Source organism: Nannobrachium achirus (assembly GCF_963921795.1).
Source record: "Nannobrachium achirus genome assembly, chromosome: 3".
NCBI lineage: Eukaryota > Metazoa > Chordata > Actinopteri > Myctophiformes > Myctophidae > Nannobrachium > Nannobrachium achirus.
Genome location: NC_137812.1, coordinates 51,649,225 through 51,671,967, shown reverse-complemented (window position 1 = coordinate 51,671,967; position 22,743 = coordinate 51,649,225). Strand labels below are relative to the sequence as shown.

General features: G+C 40.0%; 1 protein-coding gene across 5 annotated transcripts in view; it reads left to right on the top strand.

Moving 5' to 3' along the window:
- Positions 1-22,743, top strand: part of lrba (LPS-responsive vesicle trafficking, beach and anchor containing) — a 359,744-nt gene that overhangs the window by 67,899 nt on the left and 269,102 nt on the right. For all 5 annotated transcript variants that reach the window (XM_080722061.1, XM_080722063.1, XM_080722062.1 and 2 more), the window contains exons 14-21: positions 398-477; positions 775-837; positions 2,708-2,805; positions 4,679-4,771; positions 6,560-6,668; positions 8,743-8,824; positions 14,345-14,468; positions 16,466-16,658. In XM_080722061.1, the coding sequence (XP_080578187.1) occupies positions 398-477; positions 775-837; positions 2,708-2,805; positions 4,679-4,771; positions 6,560-6,668; positions 8,743-8,824; positions 14,345-14,468; positions 16,466-16,658 (842 nt within the window). The remainder of the gene's footprint in view (positions 1-397; positions 478-774; positions 838-2,707; positions 2,806-4,678; positions 4,772-6,559; positions 6,669-8,742; positions 8,825-14,344; positions 14,469-16,465; positions 16,659-22,743) is intronic.

Sequence of the window (22,743 nt, the reverse complement as noted above, 5' to 3'; positions counted from 1 at the left end):
GAGGTAAAAGGTTTGCTGGTAAATGTCTGTTTGAACTGCTTGTTAACGTAGCCTGGTTTCCTTCTTTAGAAACTAACTTTGATAGCTTAAAACCCCAGCAAACCCTTCTGCCTCATTAAAAAGGCTGTTATTTATAAATACCAAAGAATCCTCTTCACCTAATGTTCCTGCCACCTAATCCCCATTTGACTGATAAAGGCATTTGTAAAAGAAAATGTAAAATAAATTATTCATAGGGCTACATATTGTTTGTGTTACTTATATCTTGTGTTTATCTTAAATATTTACCACACTTAACCACTTTAATCTTATCACTTATCCTATAATCTTGTTTATTAAATTTTTAATTAAGTGCAGTTAGTTGGCCAATAGAGTGAGTGTGGTTGTGTTTGTGTAGATGGTCCGAGACCCCACCAGAAGGAGATCTTGTCTCTCCGAGCCTTCCTGCTACTATTTGTCAAGCAGCTCATAATGAAGGTAAGCCCCCCTGAAGCTAAAGCTGAATGTGTGTGTACACCATTGCCTGGTGTTGCATTGTTGATGGCTTGAACATGTGTGTGTGTGTGTGTGTGTGTGTGTGTGTGTGTGTGTGTGTGTGTGTGTGTGTGTGTGTGTGTGTGTGTGTGTGTGTGTGTGTGTGTGTGTGTGTGTGTGTGTGTAAGATATTTTTCATACTGAAAGCCCAGGATTATACATTGGTGTGATGACCTGTAACCTACCTACTCTAAATAAAACACTATTGTACTGATTGCTGTGTGTGTCATGATTTACCAGGATTATGGTGTGAAGGAAGATGAATTGCAGAGCATCCTCAACTATCTGCTCACGATGCATGAGGTAGGCATGACTGTATGCCACTGATCATAGAAATATAACCACCAGCCACTAGATGGCGCCGTAACCACAGCAGTTGTCTACTCCTGCACCCTCTGAAGTACAGTACGAGGAATAAGAGCATAGCAGACTCTGTGCAAGGGGAAACGTTACTGTTCTGCTAAGTATTCCAAGTCTGCCAGTCAAATCACCAGCAGAAGCGGCCATGTTTGGACTGCAGCGATGCATAGCAGTATAATGAGGTCGTAAAATAATAAACCCTGCAGGAATAAATGCCGATTACAACATTCCTCACGAATTCCAATGTCATCTGAAGGCCCATGACTGTCTTTTTTTCTTCCCTCCCATAAGTGAATTCATAGTTCATTCATTCAAATGCCTGTTACGCATTGGTTGTGATGGGCTCACTTTGTTCAACTACAAAAGCGTCTGGGGCTGCACTAGCCATTATGAATACATATACTGTAAGAACACTTAGTTGTATGCATACGTCTGTCTCTGTGACATGGGCCCTGACCGCTTGAGTCAGAAGACATTACTCAACTGACATTGTGTATCAGAGATGGTAGTGACTATTTAACTCTATTCATATAACATGTTTTGGCCTAGTTGCCCGCTGTCATCGTTTGCCAGTACGTCAGTTCTTTTGTACTTGGAGTATGTCAGTCATACATCTTGATCATGTACTCTACCCTTGCTACAAAGTCTTTGTTTCCTAGAGATTTTGTATTTGAAAAACAAACTGATTCTGGCTCCAGAGCGGACACAGAATATTAATACTGAGTACAGCGTTCCAAAAAAGATGGATGGTAAGAGAATATAAATAAATAAATAATACCTAGACTGATGCTGAAATCACCCAAAAGATGTCAATATCTCCACTTTCAACATGGATTCCCTATTTTGTGTGTGTCATTATATTGTAGGTAGGAATAAAAAATAAAAAAGGCAACAATAACAACTTCAAAGCATAAAAAAAAAATCTAATATCAGAAGTAAAAAAAATAAAATAAAATATATATATATATATATATATATATATATATATATATATATATATATATATATATATATTACACAACACGTCATTTTGTAGGGCTTAAGTGTTTAAATGAGTTGTCAGTCATGAGATGCTGTACTGTCTGTCGCTAAAACCATCTCATGAATCAGGTGTGTTGTGTGAGCAGCCAATTATCACCAGCAACGTGTGAACAGGAGAGAGCAATAGTCTCAGACTTGAGAGCATGATGGGTCTATTTATTCTTCACTGATGTCACAATGAAAAGTGACAGCTTTCAGTTCTGTCAGCCCAATGCATTTCTTATAATACCAGCCTAGCCCTGGCCTCCCACCGGAGGACAATCTATTATAATGACAAAGAATTTATTAAGGAATAGCATAATGAATTATTCTGAATAAATGATTTTGGTCTTTGATTTTGGTGAGCTGTCTAAATAAATACAATTTGAGGCTGAAGTTATGCGCTGCCTATTCCACATTCAGCATTGGTTGATTTACATTTATATTGCAGCCAAGGTTGGATTTTAGCAAGTATTTTACATTATAATAATTATGTACAATACATGTAATTTATTTCCCCACTAGCTCTGTGGTTTATACAATGCTACATCCTACCATAGAATCTCAGCCTTTGAGTGATTATTTAGATGTACTTCATTATTTGTGATTTCAGTGACCAAACACAAAGACAAGTTCCTAATACATGCAAATGTTATGATCTCTCTCTCTCTCTCTCTCTCTCTCTCTCTCTCTCTCTCTCTGTCTCTCTGTCTCTGTGTGTGTGTGTGTGTGTGTGTGTGTGTGTGTGTGTGTGTGTGTGTGTGTGTGTGTGTGTGTGTGTGTGTGTTGTCAGGATGACAACCTCATGGACGTGTTGCAGTTGTTGGTGGCTCTGATGTCAGAGCATCCTGGCTCCATGGTGCAGGCCTTTGACCAGCGAAATGGCATACGGTAACATTATGAGACCTAATAATAACTGGGTGATAAACCTCATTTAGCCTCACATAGCAGTGTTTCTAACACTTTCAAATTTCAAGGTCTCCCCTTAAAGGAGTAGTTCACCCCCACCCCCTTTTTTTTTCTTCTATCGATTACTCACCTCGACTTGAGTTCAATATTTGTTTTAGTTTTTTGTCACATTCCTAAGACAAAAATGTGATTATAGTAAATTTATGCCCATTGATTGGATTTGTATCCCCATCCGGAATCAATGGGGGTACATAATCACATTTTTGTCTTAGGAAAGTGACCAAAAAATAAAAATGTTGTTGAACTCAAGTCTCCAAGGGGTGTGTATTCAATAGAAAAAAAGTCATTTTGGGGGTGAACTACTCCTTTAACTCTGACCGTGTACAAATGAACCCGGCACATTTTAGATTACAATATACTGTAGGATTTGGAGCTAAATAAACAACAAACAAATAAATAGATAGGACGTTCTAAAATAATTTCAAAAACTGTCCAACAGATACAAATCCTGTAATTATGAGTTTTGAAGACACAAAATTGCTCATTTTATTGTGTCCCCTGTTCTATATAAATCAAAGCAGTGTAAAAAAAAATATACACACACACACACACACACACACACACACACACACACACACACACACACACACACACACACACACACACACACACACACTCTAGTTTTAGTGTCATTCAGATATTAAGTGTAATAATATTGTGTATATGACACATGGTAGTGTTTTAGTTAGATCTAATGTTGATCTAATATTGCCATCTTCCTAATTTATTGTTTATAAAACACCTATTTTGTTATTCTTAGCTTAAAGGTACCCAAGAAGATAATGTCACATTTCCCTCAGCTTTGGTTTCTGCTTATCCAGCATATTGTGCCTCAGTGTACCGCAGGGTTTTGTGTTGAGATTCTAGCCCCCATGTGTGTGTGTGTTGTGTGTGAGCGTTGTGTTTTGTTGTGGGGTTAAAATGAAGCCAGATGACACAGTTGACCAATAAAGATGGTTTACTAGTTTCATTTGAAGCTTTCTCTCTGAACTATTGAAACCCTGCAGAGCGCTGATTTATCCCTCTAATTTAAGCTGCTCGCTGCTGTTGTTTTTCATGGTTATGGCTCGAGATAGAGAATAAATGGTGGCTGTTCTGCTGGGCATATATTGAATGCTCGTTTTATTGAAAGACTCCTAGTTCCTTTGGAAACAAAAGGTTTTTGTATCGCTGCTGGTCTAAGTAACAGTCATATCAATTAAGTATTTGATGTTTAATGTTAAAATAGATTGGATATTGTCATAAATTATTCGACACGCGCAAAAAAACTAAAATCATGTGTTTATTAATAACACGTACAGTAGCAACAACTGCTTCCAGCCAATTTTTGTGTTAACTAGAGGTTTGCGGCCCTTCGGGCCGCTCACATCTAGAGATCGTGCCTGCTTCGCAGGCGCTCACAGCTACGTTGCAGCAGTGATCCACCCACATCCATCCATCCATCCATCCACTTCCATCCATCCACATCCATCCATCCACATCCATCCATCCATCCATCCACACATCCATCCATCCATCCATCCACATCCAGCCAATTTTTGTGTTAATGTACATGTTTATGTAACACTTCCACTTGGAATAATTGGAATGCTTCTGCAAAAAATACAATTTAATTAAAAAAGTATTATGTAATGCTACTATGTCAATCATCTATTATCCGTGTACTGTGTTTATATCAAAACCTAAAATAATGTAACATACTACTAACCAGTGTATACAGTACATCATTTCCATCTATGCTACTGCATGCCACAGTAGTTTCTTTAACTGTAGCTGTCCCCCTCTGTTTTTACAGTGTGGTCTACAAGGTGCTGGCCTCCAAATCCGAGCCTATTCGAGTACAGGCACTGAAAGTCCTGGGATACTTTTTGAAGAACTTGCCACCAAAGTAAGTCTAGTCCCCATCAGCAAACGCTCGTATATTTAGAGCAGATCTGACAGCCAAATGTCTCTGTGATCCAGCGTTCAGTTCATTTCCCTTTCCCGACGTGCAATTTAAAAAGGGGTGGAAAAATAACATCAATCAGTCAACTACAGTAATGGCAAGGCAATGCTCTCATGAACAACTCAGGTTAAAAAACATTTTACTTTGAACGTGGTCAATGGTCTAAAATTAAAATAAATCTTCAAATCTTTCTTTGTAGTCGTCTTTTTAAAGCTGTGGAATTCTGCTTCCAAATAGATACAAATGGGTTAGATAGTGCTAAATATAAATAAATAAATACATGTTCAATTTAAACAAAGAATGATGACTAATTTTCTATGCCTGGACTTGAAATGAAAATAATAATTATATCTTATTGAGAATTCCCTTTTTTTTCTCTCTCTCTCTCTCTCTTTTTTATTTTTTAAACAATATGTTTATTTTATTTTATTTTTTTAGAGACACACAACAAATACAAATACATGACAATGAAAATGAAGATACAAACTGCAATAAAATAACTTGAATGACACTACAAACAAGAAACAAAAACAAAAACATCTCTCTCTCTCTATCTTTGACAATAAGGCAAGATCACTATGAGCTCGTCTGTAAGAAAAAATAAAAAAAGCATGGCGAGGTACCTAGGTCATGCCAGCGATCTATTCAGTCTACATTTTAATAATCTACCACCAATCCCTGTGTACAGCATGTAACCTATTCTGCATAAACCCTGCATCACAGTCCTAACTTGTGGTCTGGGTGCCAGGTTGACCAAGAGGTTACTCGGTAGACTCTGCTAACTGGGTATCCCTGGTGTCTCAGCCCCTTAGTGTAATGTCCACACAACCATAAGAACCTGAGTGCAAATATAAACCTGTGTCACGTACAAGTCATCCCCTCCTCTCTCTGCCCTCTCCTTGCCGTCTCTCTCTGCTCTACTACCCAATACAAATCTGAAGCAGATTCACTTTATTGCCAAGTGAGAGGTTCATACAAGGAATCTTCTTTGGCATCTGGTGCCTTGACGACCCAATGAAAAGAATATTGAAGGATTTACGCGAGATTACCAACAAGGTACATGGACATACAGTACATACAGTACCGGAGAGGTCTTGTGTTAGTTATATTCATAAAAGGTAGAAAAAGGTAGAATTAACTTAAATTAAAATATATAAAGAAAACAAGAGAAGTGCTTGAGGTTCACATCGATTTCATTTCAGACAATTCACCAAACTCAACAACGGAGTTTGCTCTGAATTATGGACTGCCTTCCTGGCCCTGCCTTTAATTTGTGCTTAGTTCAGTGTTGTCGTCATTGCTCTAAAATTGAAACTGATCTATGATGAGGTGAAAGAAAATTGGATTGAGGTGTTGAAGTGTTGTTTTATTTCCTCCGTGTCAGGCATTACAACACTCAGTCCCTCTCTGTGTCACATCATGTGAAGTCAATTAAGCCCAATATACTTTGTCATAGAACAAATAGCGAAGTTAGCTGATCTACAAGCTCGTTTGTAGATGGGCTATTTAATTGTCCATATTTCTTCTACTAAGAAAACAAAACAAATTGAAATGTGTTTTATTTTTTAAATTTAAAAATGTTTTGGCCAAAATATGGATACTAGGATTAACATGTATAACATGGAATATTTGTCACATTTATTTAATGTAACAGTTCTGTGCCGTGTTATAACACTGTAGGTAGATCAATATTTAGCCTCTCTGACCTTCGACCTCTGACCCCTGGAACAGGAGGAAGTCTGAGGTCATGCTCAGTCACGGCCTTTTCTCGCTGCTCACCGAACGCCTGATGCTGCACTCCACCCACTTCACCATGACAACCTACAACGTGCTCTTTGAGGTCAGTCCCCCCGTGGTACAATATAGAACAATAGACAGCACTGTTATGATCGTGTCCTTTGTATGGAAATAAGTGCAGTCATGACTGTACTTGTATCTGTGCGTCGCATGTGTTGCCTTTATTTTCAGATAGTTGTGACTAGCCTGGTCTCGGTTCTGCTTAGTTGGCCACATTTTTATTTTCATGGAATAGAGGTAATACAGAGATAATGTAGTGTTTATCATGTATTGTAGACTTGTTGGATAACCACATATTGACACAAATAAACTTGAACTTGAATATACTCTGTGTGTGTGTGTGTGTGTGTGTGTGTGTGTGTGTGTGTGTGTGTGTGTGTGTGTGTGTGTGTGTGTGTGTGTGTGTGTGTGTACTGTATATTCTATTTTTGTTTTTACATTTTCCACTTGTTGAAAAATATTCACTCGTAATAAAAATACTGAATCTACCTTTAGTTCTATCCTGTGTGAAATACTTCAAGTACAGTTGATCATGAAATGTAATATATGTTATTGCTACCTCCACCATAATTAGAAACCAAAACGCATGGCATTCATTTAGGAGTAAATATTGTGTATATACTTTTAAAAAAATAATAATAATACACACACAGCACATACAAAGAGTTCAGTCTTGATACTTTATGAGCCTTTAAGAAAGTTGTTGAATGTGTATTCAGACTATTATGTAATAATGAAACACAACACGACAGGCAAGAACTGTTTTGCAGTGAGTAGACTCCAGTCTACAGACAATGGAACAGTGCATTCTTATGCACCATAATTTGACAAAGAATTATAATTTACTTCTATACTGCACATGATATAGTGAATGGTGTCCACTCCATATAGGGTTCTCAAGCATGCACATTTCCAAAATACGAAAGGGAGAAGGGAGGCCATTTTATCCCTCTAAGGCCCACGGTTGTAATATTACAACGTTTGTATTTTATCCAAAAAAAGGTTTAAATCATTTTATTTTAGCTCCCCCTACCACCTAAACACCACCATTGGATTCTATTGTTTAGTATTACAATGCCATTGGCCACAATATTTGCATATAAATACCCCCCACAGGGGCTGACATTCACACCCGCCACACCCGCTGAAATTCCAGAGTTTTGACGAACAACATCTCACTTTTTCATGGAAGCTATACCTCACAAAAACATAAGTAAAATGCCTGTACTATTTTTTTTGGTGATCATTAGAATGTCTAGAACATGTACATATGTTATTATTGTGAAAAATATCCCCCTTATGTAAATTAGAGCATGATTTATGATTTTTGATTTATGGCTATAAAATCTTACAAAAACATTCTTTTGAAAAAAACATTACATTTTCCTCTGATTAAGACTCCTACAACACCATCTGATTTTTTTCAATTTTTTATTTCAAGTATTTCTTAATGCGGGCCTTAGAGGGATAACCCTCTAAGGCCCGCATTAAGAAATACTTTTGCCTAAATGGCAAAAGAATCTATTAATATCCTCAAATACTCTATATGAAGAACAGATGTAGGCCTATACTGTACATAAATACAACTCAGCAACACACTCGGAGGTTCAGCACTTCCTCAGATAACGCAATCTCTTTCGTATCTGATGGTGGACAGTTTTTTGTTATTGCACTGTAGTGCAAAAACTAGCTAGCTAGATAATTGTTCTTTTGGAGCAATAGTACAGTATGTAGGTCCAATCGCAGTTATTTGAGATAATGCCAATTATTTTGCATATTGGTCATAATCGTTAAATGCTGAAAATGTGTTTATACATTTTCTAAAACATAGTGGAAATAGGATTTACAAGCTCACAACAGTTTTTAGATGTGCTATTTCCTTTTCCTTTTTTTCTTTTTTTTTTCAAAGTATACTGTTATTAAATGTCATTTCTTTGTGTATTTAAGTGATCTGCCTTGTTTTTTTACGAGGCCTAAAAGCCGACAGAAGTGTATTTGTTATTTATATGTTCAAATGTCCAATGCCGAAAAACAAAAATGAAATAAGACGTCTAGATCGCGACGGCCCTAACAGTATGTGGACGTTCCTGACTAGTATCCCCCCACCTTCCCGACAGATCCTGACAGAGCAGATATGCACTCAAGTGATCCATAAGCAACATCCGGACCCCGACTCCACCGTTAAGATCCTCAACCCACGTAAGCACGCTGCACCACTAAATCACATCCACACCATCCCTTCATACCACTACATTCTGCTTTTACTACCACTACACCCTGCTCCCCATAGAGCCACACCACGGTTACACACAACCACACAAATGAGCAACATACATTCTTTAAACCCCTAGGCTGTTATCACACTACCGAGGCTCTAATGGAAGGCTGAGCTTATAGCTGGAGATGGCGTTAATACTTGATGTGATAGATATATCATTATGTATGTATAAACACACACACACACACACACACACACACACACACACACACACACACACACACACGTGCATGGTGTACTGGTGTATATACGTATATGAATGCTGAGTCTTTCCCTGCAATGAAAAACATAATTGAGATACGCCCCGGACCGCTCGTCTAGCGCAGGGGTTTTCAAAGTGGGTGACGGGGCACCCTGGGGTGCCACGAGATAATTTGATAATATTTGAAATTTATTTGGACATTTAAAAATATATTTAGTATCATTTTAAACTTGAAGTACAAAGTTATTTTCAGTCAGTTCTAACCAAAATGGCTATTATCTTGTTTTCCTCGCAACATAATAAGCTAAAATATGCTATAAATATAAGGTGCTGCTGGGAGTGAAAATCATGAATATAATGTAGGGGTGCCTCGGATGAAAAAAATATTTATACGGGTGCCCTGAGCCAAAAAGGTTTGGGAACCCCTGGTCTAGCGGTCCGGGCACTTAAGGCTCTAATATAACCTGACAGTGCATCATGGGTTCGAGTCTCGTTCCAGACGATCTTTGCTGGATGCCTCCCTCCATCTCTCTCTCTCTCTCTCTCTCCCCGTTTCCATCTCCACTGACTGTACTCTAACAATAAAAGGCATAAAAGCTCAAAGAAATTAAAAAGGGAAATGATAAATAAAATGCCAAGACTTTGTAATATATATCACTTGATATAAGGGTTATTAGAATATATACTGCATATTATTACTACCTACAGTATTTGTCGAGATTTTATATTGTTGTGAGAAAAGGATTACAATAGTTAGAATCTTAAATGTATTTTATTTGATGCTGTTTGACAGTTGCTATAGGTTCCACGTTTACCTGGTATACTAGTTAGTTTGTATTCATTATTTTCTTTGCACTCTATTTTCCTATTTTTGTTAAGTATCCACTGAAAGCACTGCCTGTGTCCGCATACAGTATACTGTATCTATATCAGTGGTTCTCAACCTTTTCAGGCAGCGACCCCCAAAATAATCATATTTTAAATGGGGACCCCCCCCCCCCCACCCCCCACCCCACCCTACGAACACTAAGAGTTGAGGCATTACATTTTGTATAACACTGTTCTATTGTGAAAATAGCAAATCTACATGCTCACAACGCCTTGTGTAGTAGAGCATGTAGTAGAGCATGTAGATTGGCTATTTTCACAATGTCTGCCTCTAATATTCGACAGCTTGGTCAATGTTTAGTTTAGAGGAATTAAAAAGTCATTGAATTGTCACTTTAGAAATGTGCAGATACCCTCTATACCCTTAAACTTTATGTTGGTTTGTTTACTGTTGAGTGAGAAAAAGTTAATTCATCATCTGGGGACCCCCCAAAATAATTTGGGGACCCCGCTGGGGGTCCCGACCCACATGTTGAGAACCACCGATCTACATAGTGTAGCAGTGCCTCATTACAGTTACAAAGCGTGTGCTTATTTTCTATATGATGCTCCATAAAGAGCAGCAATAGCAGGGCAGCCTTTGATCAGTGCTTCTGCAGGATATTTTCAGACCATTACTTACCTCTAGTTTCACATGACAGCTCCCAAAACCTTTTCATATGTGGAAACCAAATTCTGAGAAAAAGAAAACATCTCTTTCCTTTCGCCCCTCTCTCTCTCTCTCTCTCTCTCTGTCTTTCTGACTCTGTTTCTCTCTCTCTCTCTGTCCCTCCCTCTCTCCGTTTTTTATGTCTGTCTCTCTCCGTTTCTCACATTTCTCTCATTCTCTCCATCTTTATCTCTTTCTATTTCATGGGGTAATTTCATGTCCCTTTCTCTTTGTTGCTTTCTTTCACCCTATCTTTATAGTTTCCTCTCTCCCCCCAACTCCCTCGCCCCCCGTCTCTCGCACGCACACACGCACGCACGCACGCACGCACACACACACACACACACAAATATATACAGAACTTCAGTGGACTTGAAACTCCAGAGTGTGGTGTGTAATCACGGCCCAGGTTTACTTCCAACCAGCCCTAATCTGACAGGAGTGCAGCCGTCGTCGCACAGTGATTACCTAAAGCCTTTATTGTGTTAAGGTCTCCCCTTCCCAACCGTCCCAGACAGCCAGTATATATCATGCAAACGCAGTTCTACACATGAGCGAGCCACCACAGAACGCACGTGTGTTTGGGGGTTGGGGGTGGGGGGGGCTCTGTTCCTCTTTTGCCTGTTCTCTTGATTTAATCTGCTACGAAACCCCAAAATGGCCTCCTGATTGCAGTGTTTAGTAACGTCAGAGCCAATCAAACAGACCGAGGAAGTACCGTTTCCCTCAAATTAACTCAAGAGAAAGGCAACCGAGAGCAAAAAGTAAAAAAAAAAAAAAAAAGACAGAGAGAGGGAGAGAGAGAATGCAATAAGCCATCCTTCCATCTTTATCCCCTCCTCCATCCTTACCCCTCCCCTCTTCTTCCCTCTATCCGTCCCTCATTCCCGGTACATGCTGGGGTAATTTTCTGGCGGTAAGGGTTCAGCGACTCATAATTTGAATGACTAAGGCGTAGAAACAACACAGCCGTCTGCCGGGGCGAGGGAGGGCATCGGTTAGCGCCAAGGACTGAGGGTGGGGGGGTGGTTGGGGGGGGGCTGTTGTCGGGCAGAGTGAAACCGAAGCCCCCTTTGGTCGTCTCCCCGGCTCACAGCAAATGGACACTGACATTGTCTAGATAATTCATCTAAACAGCCAGTCTCTTCGGGTTAACCAAAGCCGAGCCATCCAAGAAAGGGCCCCCGTGACTCAGGGGGGGCCCCTCTGATTTGAAACAGTACCAAAACCATTTACAGTATGATAGAGATCAATGGGACTCAGGACTTTTGTTTTTTCTTAATTTAATTTGATTTGATTCTTTTTTTTCCTATTCTGCTTCGGTTTCTCCTCCGTTCTGCTTTTTCGTAGCGCGGCCGCAGAGTTTCCAGGTGTCTGCTGTCGAGGGGAATGGAGATGATTTGTGACACAATGATTTGCACATGCTCAGACCAATGTCTGATTTAGTTGTTGATTTGTGGTCTTTCTAACCCCTGCACCACCCACCCCTCGCTCTCTCTGTCAAGCTGCAGCTCTGATTGTTATTTCCAGTCAGAATCCTCCTCCTGGTAGAATACCAACTTTTTTGTTATTTGAATCATCTTCAGAATGTAATTTGCTGTAACGTATCACGTGACAAATGGGTCCCTCAGTCAGTCATCATTTGCAAACAGATAAAACACGTGCACATTTATGGACGTTAAAACGTTTAAACTGTAAAGGTTCCATGGACAAATCTTCATCCCCGGGATACGTGTGTGTGTGTGTGGGTGGGACTGCGTGGGCACAGACCTGGCTGCTTCATAATCGGTGCGAGTACTGCTTACGACTTGTGTCATATTAACCTTTTCAAACGCAGATAAACGAGCTCGGAGGAACACTCTTTCATTAGCGCTGTGCTTCAACAGAGGGCTATCACTGAGGTCTGTGTGGGCTGCAGGCATACTGTAGGTCATCTGCATTAATAAAAGGCTGTTTTTAACTGCGAGTCACTGTGCCCCGCTACGGTATTCCTCTTTTTGAAGTCTCAACATTTGTATTACAACGGTTCCTTCCCGGTGTGTTCATATACTGCAGGGTTCCCCAATAGGCGGCCTGCGGGCCATTTGCGGCCCGCGGGGGGCTACTGTCTGGCCCACACCAACCCCAGTAATAATGGTGGTATAAGAGCAGAAACAACACTAGTATATCGTCTTTGTCGGGTGGAAAACTCGTATCTCCAAATTTGTACGTTCTTTCGCAAATCATGCAAGGCCGTCGCACAAAAGTAGTGAAAACAGCAGATCTACAAGCACACAACGCCTCGAGGCGTTGAATGGTTTTGGACATACAAGATTTTCACCCGACAACGACGATATCTGAACTGTCGCAGTCGCTGGAGTAGCGGGAACGCCGCCGTCGCCCCCTGCAATATTGTGGCCCTCGGCTTGGTACCCTAGACATAATTCGGCCCTTTGGGAAAACTAATTGGGGAACCCTGATATACTGTATCTCACAGGGTCCAGACAGTAGGTATACCACAGGTTTGAATCCAGCTCACGTCTCTCTCTTGTGTTGCTGTCAATTATAAATGTATAAATCAGGGGTCTTCAACAGGGGATCCGGGACCCCTAGGGGGTCCTCAGAGTTACTACAGGGGGGCCGCAAAATCCTTGTGTGATAGGATAATTGTTTTAAACGAGCAACTTGAACCAAGTATCCCTATACTCTGAGGAGAACTTTAGCCAAAAATAGCAGATCTACAAGCTCTCAACGCCTTGCAGCGCGAGGTGATGAGAGCTTGTAGATCGTCTATTTTTGGCAAATAGCTTTGGTGTGTAGAGGTAAAAAAGAGCAGACCAAGTACAGAGTGAAAGGTCAAGTTTACTAAGTATCGACGATTTAAGATTTTAAGTGGTTAAGTGTCAAACAAGTCTATGAATCTATCTATGAAATCGATGAGAATCTCCATCACACATTTATACAATATGTACTGTAGAGGGGGTCCCTGCTTCATCTCTCTCTCAGCTAAGAACATGGTGATACAATGTTGATATACTTGGTATAAATTATAAAGTATAGTGTGCAAAAGCCTTTAATAATGAGACAAATATGAATGTGTGTCCTTTCATAAGTGGTGCGTGTGCCAGGTGTTTGTTCTCCAGTAGGGGTGTAACAATACATTTTAATAGCGATTCGATACATATCACGATACATGGTTGACGATACGATACATGGACGATATTGGTTCATTCATGGCGATTCGATACGATTCGATTCAATGATTTAAAATCGATATAGTAACTATTTAGCAAAGAAATTAAATCTGTGTGAAAGGTGTGGATAGTGCAGGTTTTTAAGGGAAACATGTATTATTATGGATATAAATAAGTAAACACAGTGATTATCTGCCAAATACCTGGACATATATTGACAAACCTGCACCTTGACATGAACCCAGAGATTACACACATTTTGAATGTGTGTAATCGATAATATCAATAGACCGGTGTAGCTATATGGAAAGGAAAATTAATTAAACCTCTCTCTTTTTTTTTTTTTTTTTTAAATGCTAAATACAATGCACAAGTAGGTAGTATCGATACAATCGATTCTTTGCACTGCCGATTCGATACGATACAAAATAAAACGATACGATTCGATTTTAGCTGTTTTCATTTCGATATACTTCGATTTCTTAAGTTAAAAACGATATTACTATATCGTTACACCTCTATTCTCCAGAGATCCTGAAGGTGATCGCAGCCTTGCTGAAGAACTGTCCTCCGTCACCTGAGAGCATGGAGGTCCGCAGAGTCTTCCTGTCTGACATGATCAAACTGTTCAACAACAGCAGAGAGAACCGCAGGTAAGGAAGAGGACCGTGTGTGGGCGCGTGTGTGGGGCTGTTATAATGACAACCAAATCACTCACACAAATAGACCTGAGTTCTTCCTGTACAGTAAGTAACCAAAACATCCTCTGGCCAAACCACACCAAACCAATCAAAGAGACCCAGTAAGCAACAAATCCTTCAGAATTCTCCAAGCATTTTGGCTTCTGCTGGACACGTTTTAGCGAATTAAATGTCTCCGTTGCCATCAGGCTGTCGTTACAGTATGTGTAAACCTAACCGCCATTCTAAATTGTTCATCTCCACTGCAATATGACTTATGAGTCCTCTGTAGGTTTACAATAAGGTTTTTATTTTTGGACTTGTTAGGTGTAAAATAATTGTATTCCACATTTAGATCCTTGGAGTGTTAAGCCTCTAACAGAGTCCAGGGTGAAGAGCTATTCACTTCACCGCGTTGTAATTTCCTAGCTCTCACCTAGGCTTTGTTATGTATTTTTAGGTGATAGCTAGAAAACTACACCGCGGTGAAGTGAATAGCTCTTCACCCTGGACTCTGATAGAGGCTTTACTGTGTTTCTCTGTGTACAAGCTGCTCAAAACAAATGACCCAGGGGGATTAATATTGTTTAATGTTGAACATAGTTTAAGTCAAGATACAGTATGGTTACATAGACATGAATAGTTCATACACTGTTATGCCGGAGGTACTGTAGTCACATGTGGTATATCTCATACTAACGTAGCTAATAGCTATATAGGATACGCAAGTCATTTTCCTGCATGTTGGTGTACAGTATGTGTGTTCTTGCTTGCCTGGTGTTATTCTTTACCTCTCTTTTTACAGTAGCTCTCATCTCATTCCATGTCATGCCTCAGGGCTGATACTGTATATAATCATTATGAGATGAAAGGAACAGCATGGCTCTGATTACTGTAATTTGTTCTTTCTTTTTCTTTTCGCCATTTCTTTATTTATTTTTAATGTTGGCGATGAAGCAGTTTAAAGTTATTTTCATCATAAAGACTGTTTGCATCATGAATTGCCTCGGGTGATAGTTGTCTGACTAAAATGTAAACATTTTATGTAAAAACAATAATAATCACGAATAAAGCTGGTTGCACACTGCTGCGCTTTTTCGTTGCGTTTTAGAAATCCGAAATCCGCAAAAAAGGTTTTTCAGCCCAAGGAGAGAGAAAGAGGAGAGAGAGAGCAAGGTACCTAGTGGCGACAGTTGAGAAAATCGGGAAAAAAATCGACCCTGGTCCGAAAATAAATGAAAACGAAACGGGCGGCAGTGTGCAAAAGTGATTGACATAACGTGAGGTTGATTTATTTTTTTATTTACCTAATCCGAAATTCGCTCTGATATTCGGCTGAAAAAACAGCAGTGTGCAAAGACCTTTAGTGTTACTATAATAATTATAGTAATGTATAGTAATGTAGGTATATTATACATATTATATGTATAATATACCTACATTACCAACTTTCACCAAGTGAAATGAACACTCAAGATTTCATAGTCTACTATCACAGTGGTTCTCAACCTGTGGGTCGGGACCCCCAGGGCGGTTCCCTAATTATTTTAGGGGGTCCCCAGATGATTAACTTAATGTGCAACATTGTTTTCTCACTCAATAGTAAACAAACCAACGTAAATTTTATTTGTATAGAGGGTTTATGCACATTTCTAAATTGACAATTTAAGGACCTTTTAATCTCTAAAATTACAAATTAAACTTTGGCCAAATTGTGAAATATTAGAGGCAGAAATTGTGAAGATAGCCGATCTACATGCTCACAACGGCGTTGTGAGCATGTAGATCTGCTATTTTCACAATAGAACTATGTTATACAAAATGTAATGCTTCAACTCTTAGTGCTCGTCAGGGTGTGGGGACCCCAGTTAAAAATATGATTATTTTAGGGGCCGCGGCCTGAAAAGGTTGAGAACCACTGCAATACTATCATACAGTACATATCCTCTGTGTGTGTGTGTGTGTGTTAGGAGTCTGCTGCAGTGCTCCGTGTGGCAGGAGTGGATGCTGTCTCTGTGCTTCATCAACCCCAGGAGCAGCGAGGAGCAGAAGATCACAGAGATGGTGTACGCCATCTTCCGCATCCTCCTCTACCACGCTATCAAGTACGAGTGGGGAGGCTGGAGGGTCTGGGTGGACACCCTGTCCATCACACACTCCAAGGTCAGAGCACTCCTTATGTACATGAGCACGCACACACACACACACACACACACACACACACACACACACACACACACACACACACACACACACACACACGTGCTGAATGCTGCATGTTTATCATTCTCTGTGGATCGTATCATTCTCTGTGGATCGTCTCCTCTCTCTCGATCCATATCACTTGTGCCATCTTTCAAGCACTCTCTGTCTTTTCCCTTTTCCATTACATCTCACACACACTGTGGCTCTTGAGTATGTAAACACGCACGCACACAGCACACACAGAGGATGTCTGTGCAGTATTGTTGGTGTGGTAGATACACCACTTGCATCCAGTTCTTTGCCCCTCTTTCCAACTGTAAACCTCAAACCCTATCATCTGTCACATGTTAGTTTGAACATGAACCCACAACTCACCAAATAGAAGATTAGGGGAAAGGATCAAGAAAATAAGAATCTGAGAAGGCTAAACCTAATCTGTACTAGATGCATGAGTCCCTCTCCTTTGCAACATACACTATATGTTTGTGCATGGCTTTGCAACCAGGTGGTCAGAACAGAACTGGTCAGATCCTGGATCTCAGGATTCTCAGGATGGAGATACCTGCTCTGAGTATCTGACATCACTAATCCCTTTTATGCCCATATATGGAGATCCCTAACAGAATCCATGTTATGCCCATATATGGGATCCCTGCTCTGAGTATCTGACATCACTGTGATGTCACCTGTTTATGCCCATATATGGAGATCCCGGCTCTGAGTATCTGACATTACTGCGATGTCACCTGTGATGTCACAGTGATGTGTCAGGGGAATCACAGTGTCAGGCGTTACATGTATACATACATACATACTGTGCGGTCAAGCTGTGACGGTTCTCATAGTAAACTAGCTCCCTACGGTCGCAACAAAGTATCAAAGAGAATATTTAATCAAGAATGTATTGGGAGGAATTGGATAAACCATTGTTCGAGAGATGAGAAGAGTTCTCTTTTATGAAGGCATGTGTCCAGAACACTTGAGGTGCCATTTTTAAAAAGTCAAACAGAACCGTGCTGGAGAAATTAGAGCCCTTGGCATTATTACCTGTGTTTAGTAACTCACAGCTTAGGCTGACGCTGACATAATAGTAATGGAGCCTTGCCTCAGTCTGTGTCCATCAGATCCACTGATGGAAACCATACAGTGATTATGATGTTAAAAAAAAAGATTTACAGTACAGTGTAAAGTGCCTAGCAGCCATTCAACCTCTCTTCTCTATTTATGTATGGAGTCTCCATCTTTCACGTCGCAGAGATAAAAATAAACTCCTGGCACTTCTGATTTCCAAAAAGCCAATTCAGGGAACTGCTTTAGAAAATTCAGTGTTGATATCGCGTTACGTCGCCCGCTTCCAAAGCAGTGAAGTAATTGAGGCTGGTGTCAGATTGTGGTCAGGGGAGGTTTTTAAGCCTGGCAGACTGAAGGGAAGGCCAACTCGAAGAAGTACTCATGATGTGAGACGTTTGAGAGGATCAGGGTGTCTTAAGAGGTGGTGGCCAGTAGGGGGCACAGTTAGACTGTATGGAAGAGTGTTGGAATGTGTGTGTGTGTGTGTGTGTGTGTGTGTGTGTGTGTGTGTGTGTGTGTGTGTGTGTGTGTGTGTGTGTGTGTGTGTGTGTGTGTGTGTGTGTGTGTGTGTGTGTGTGTGTGTGTGTGTGTGTGTGTGTGTGTGTGTGTGTGTGTGTGTGTGTGTGTGTGTGTGTGTGTGTGTGCGCGCGCGCGCACGCGTATCTTAGTCTTGTCTACTGTCCTTGGCATCCAGTCATTTGCTACTTCTCTGTTGTACAAGGAAGTTAATTGCATTCACCTATATTGTCTCGGGTCTAAACGAGAACCTGATTAAACGGTCAGAACAAAAAAACTGCAGTATTCTGGGAGCTGAGAACCACTGTGTAGTCATTGTCAACACTGTGGACCCCAGTGTACAGCACCTACTCACTGTCTCAACCATGTAGTATCAACACCATGCATAATTACTGTATATCAGTTAGTAATAAATAGTTTCACAGTACACAATGGTACAGCAATTAATAATGCTAATAATATTTAACCTTGTTCTTAGTATCTAGCTACCATTGAAATAAATGAATGAATAAATGAATGAACGAATGACTAAATAAATGAAATCGTTGTTGTCTGGTATAAACCTCATATACGGTATATGATTTGTTTTTCTTCATGAATACATTCCCTAAGTCATCATTCAAGAGTCACACTAAAGTATTGGAAGTAGTGTACATCTAGAAGCTTGTAGATGGTTAATGAGCTTGTAGATCTATTTTCACTATTTTTAAATATCTTTCATTATCTTATATAATATATAAATATCTTGTATTTCTTTGTTTTGGACGTTCTGTGTGTGTGTGTGTGTGTGTGTGTGTGTGTGTGTGTGTGTGTGTGTGTGTGTGTGTGTGTGTGTGTGTGTGTGTGTGTGTGTGTGTGTGTGTGTGTGTGTGTGTGTGTGTGTGTGTGTCTGTGTGTGTGCGCGCGTGTGTGTGTGTGTGTGTGTGCGTGTGTGTATACAGTATACACACACATACTGTATATACTGTGCAACATACACGTATATAATTCAATTCTTTTTCACTCTCTGTCAACTACAATATCCAACAAAAAAAAAGAAAAAATGTTAAATATCACACATTGTGTAGTGCTGTATATATATTGTATAATAGTAGTTCAGTTACATTCTTCAAAAATCTATGTTAAACGACCCTTATTGAAAAATATGTTTCTAAACTGGAGTAGAACATATTGCGTTATATATTTTATTGAATTATTGGCAAACTGGTGTCTCATTGAACAATATTGATGTTGCTGTAATTTACAGTTTGTCCAGTTTTCGATCACACAGTAAAAAAATAAACCCCCCGTCACTTGCTGTTTATGAAACCCAGCTCATGTATGTGGGATTTCGTTTCAACCTAAGCTTATTGTTCTTGCAGGTTTCACGCGTTTGGCTGCATAGCTACGCTCTGCTTTAGCCCTGCGCCTGAGATTGTTCATTCTTCTTTGGTACTAGACAGGCTGTAATTGCCTTTTTCCCTATAATTGCGCAAGATTAATGTTGTTTCTTCTTGGCTCTATTTACCATGCCCGGCACCAATCTAAAAACAGAAGTTCACATCACATGTTCGTTCAGTGTGTGAATACACACATGCCGTTATAAGATCTAAAATGAACACAAACACACACACACGCACACGCACACGCACACGCACTCACACGCTCAGCAGGCATCCAGCCCTTGAAGTGGAGAGCTACAGTGGACGCAAGCCATCAAGATACATGCATCTGCTAGAAGAAAAAAATAAAAAAAAAAAGCTAAAGAAACTCAATTGCAATTTTATTGTCCTGTTTGATAGATTTCCTGCCACCTTTGTAGCACCAAGGCTGTTTGTCACTGTTGCTCTCTCCTCCCACTGCCGCAGGGCTCTCTCTGTGTGTGTGTGTGTGTGTGTGTGTGTGTGTGTGTGTGTGTGTGTGTGTGTGTGTGTGTGTGTGTGTGTGTGTGTGTGTGTGTGTGTGTGTGTGTGTGTGTGTGTGTGTGTGTGTGTGTGTGTGTGTGTGTGTGTGTGTGTGTGTGTGTGTGTGCGCGCGCCCCATGCACAAATGCATGCATGCGTGAGTGTGTTGTGCGTACGTTTGTGTGTATTTCTGTGTGTGCACGTATCTGTTTGCACTTGAATGTATCAGAGAGTGTGTGTGTGTGTGTGTGTGTGTGTGTTAGTGGTAGAGAGCAGCTGATGGTCTCTCCTGGGCTCCTGGAAGCCCTGTTCTCTCTCTCAGCTCATTGAATATTCATCTCCACTGTGTCTGAACAATCACAGAAACAAGGCCTCATAAATACAAGCATCCCACTGGGAGGCTCTGATAAATACATACACACATTCACAAATACATACATATACATGCATACATACAGTATGCACATCCTGCATATCTTTTATGTGAAGATACACTGCTCACGCTCTGATTTAATGTTCACGGTTCTGCACAGATACCATGGACCCACTGATGTGTGAGAAGGACATTTCTTTTGTCAAGATCTTGGTTCTTAAATGGTTAGAGGTTCTCTTCTATTGCAATAAAACACAGTTGTTCCCTTGCTGACCTGTAAATGCGGTTTCCCAGTTTGGATGCAAATTCTAGTTTTAAGCTTGTAAATGTAGCGGAACTATTTGTCAGTTTGTCAACAGCACTCACGCACTGAAGACAGGACATGCACATAGGCCTGTAAGCTTGCAGCATGAAGACATTAAATACATTCCCTTGGGGCAAACATTTAAAACGTTTTCTAGATAAACGCCCAAGTTTACTCATTGTAAACTCATTGTAAACTCATTTAACACATCCTTTGTTAGCTGGTAAATAGTTTAGTTAAAATATATGAAATTAACGCTCCTGCCTTTTGCGTTTTCTGGTCTGTGAGGGATACGGAACAGAATGAACACGCTTTCTCTGCCTGTTTTCTTACTCTGCAGAGTTTGCGTGGCAGTGTGACCATGTGAGGCTTGTGAACACATTTAAGGCCAGTCTCTAATTAAAATAAAATGAACCAAAACTAGATTTAGTTTTATGACATTGTAATCCTGTTCATATTTGTACTCATTGACTGCCAACATAGTTTTTCGATTTTGGGGCTTCCCTGCCACGTTTCTACTAACCTGTGAAAAATCATAGAATAGTTTCTTGTTAATGCTTTTCATTTGTTAACCACAGACGGTGGTTTACCACTTTCAACCTGTTGTCCCTATTTTGGGCATTTCAATATTTACCCCAAACTCTTTAAAAAATATAAAAAATGGCCATTCAACAAGCTCTTGTTCCCACCTTATGGATTGTTCTGTCTTTTCTACTTTTGAGGAAAAAAAGGGTATCTGTTAATGGGGGGAAAAATCACACCCAGTGTGAGGTGAGCGGTGCTTTTTATGAATTAAATTGTCATTCCCCATCTCTCTCCCCATTTCCTGTCAGTCTACTATCTTATCAAAAAAAGGCATAAAAAGCCCAAAAACAAATCTAAAAAAATAAATAAAAAAATAATTAAGCATCCTGTGAAGTCTGGCCAATGAGCCAAGAGTGGGACATACGTATTGAGGTGGAAAGAGTACTGAGAAATCCTACTCAAAGTAAAAAGTACATTAATTACATGTCACACGTTACATGTTACCTAAGCTGTCCCAAATTATATCAATCATGTCATTAACCAGGAACAGAAAACTACTATTCGGAAAACCACTTTCAATATCACATTTATTTATTTATTTTAACATATTTTAAGTACAATAAGTTTAGGGATAAAGGGTAAGGCATGGACGTAAATAGAGCCCTATGGGTCCCATCCATATCTCTGAACTAGATAAATCCCTCTACATCTGGGCATTAGATGGGCTGCATTCTCAGCTGAGAGGTAAGGTAACCAAAGCAGAACTGTTAATGATCTAAAACAACCTCAACCAAATATTCATGGTCTGACACGTCACATAATCCTGCACTACTGCCACCTGCTGGGGTTAGCGGTAGCGCAACATTTCGACAACAGAGCGTTGGCAGGATAGCGCCTCACCCCACAGAGGTTAGGGTTTGGGTTAGGTTTGGTTGTCGAAAAGATGACATGTAGAAACAGCGACACGCTCATGACATCAGTCCCAATGCTTTCACAAGTATGTCAAAATCCTGAATTTCATTTACTCCTACTCATTGTCCGTGTTTTTTTTTTACTCAAAGTAAAAGTAGAGTATTTACAATTTAAATTACTCAGAGAGTAAAAGTAGAGCATTTACATTTTACTTTAAAAGTACAGATCCTCAAAAAAACTGAGATAAAATGTTTCTGCCTGACAGTAACGATATGCTGTACTAATTGGGACGCAAGTTTAGGTTGGCTTTGAGATTTCCCACTTCCATGATATTCTCTCTTAGTTGAATTTTGCTCAGAACTGAAGCTGAAGCCGCTGATACAAGATGGTTTAGGCATTGAAGCTCTGTGTAGGCAGGTTATAGTATAACCCTTGTATAACCGACTACGAATCAGATAA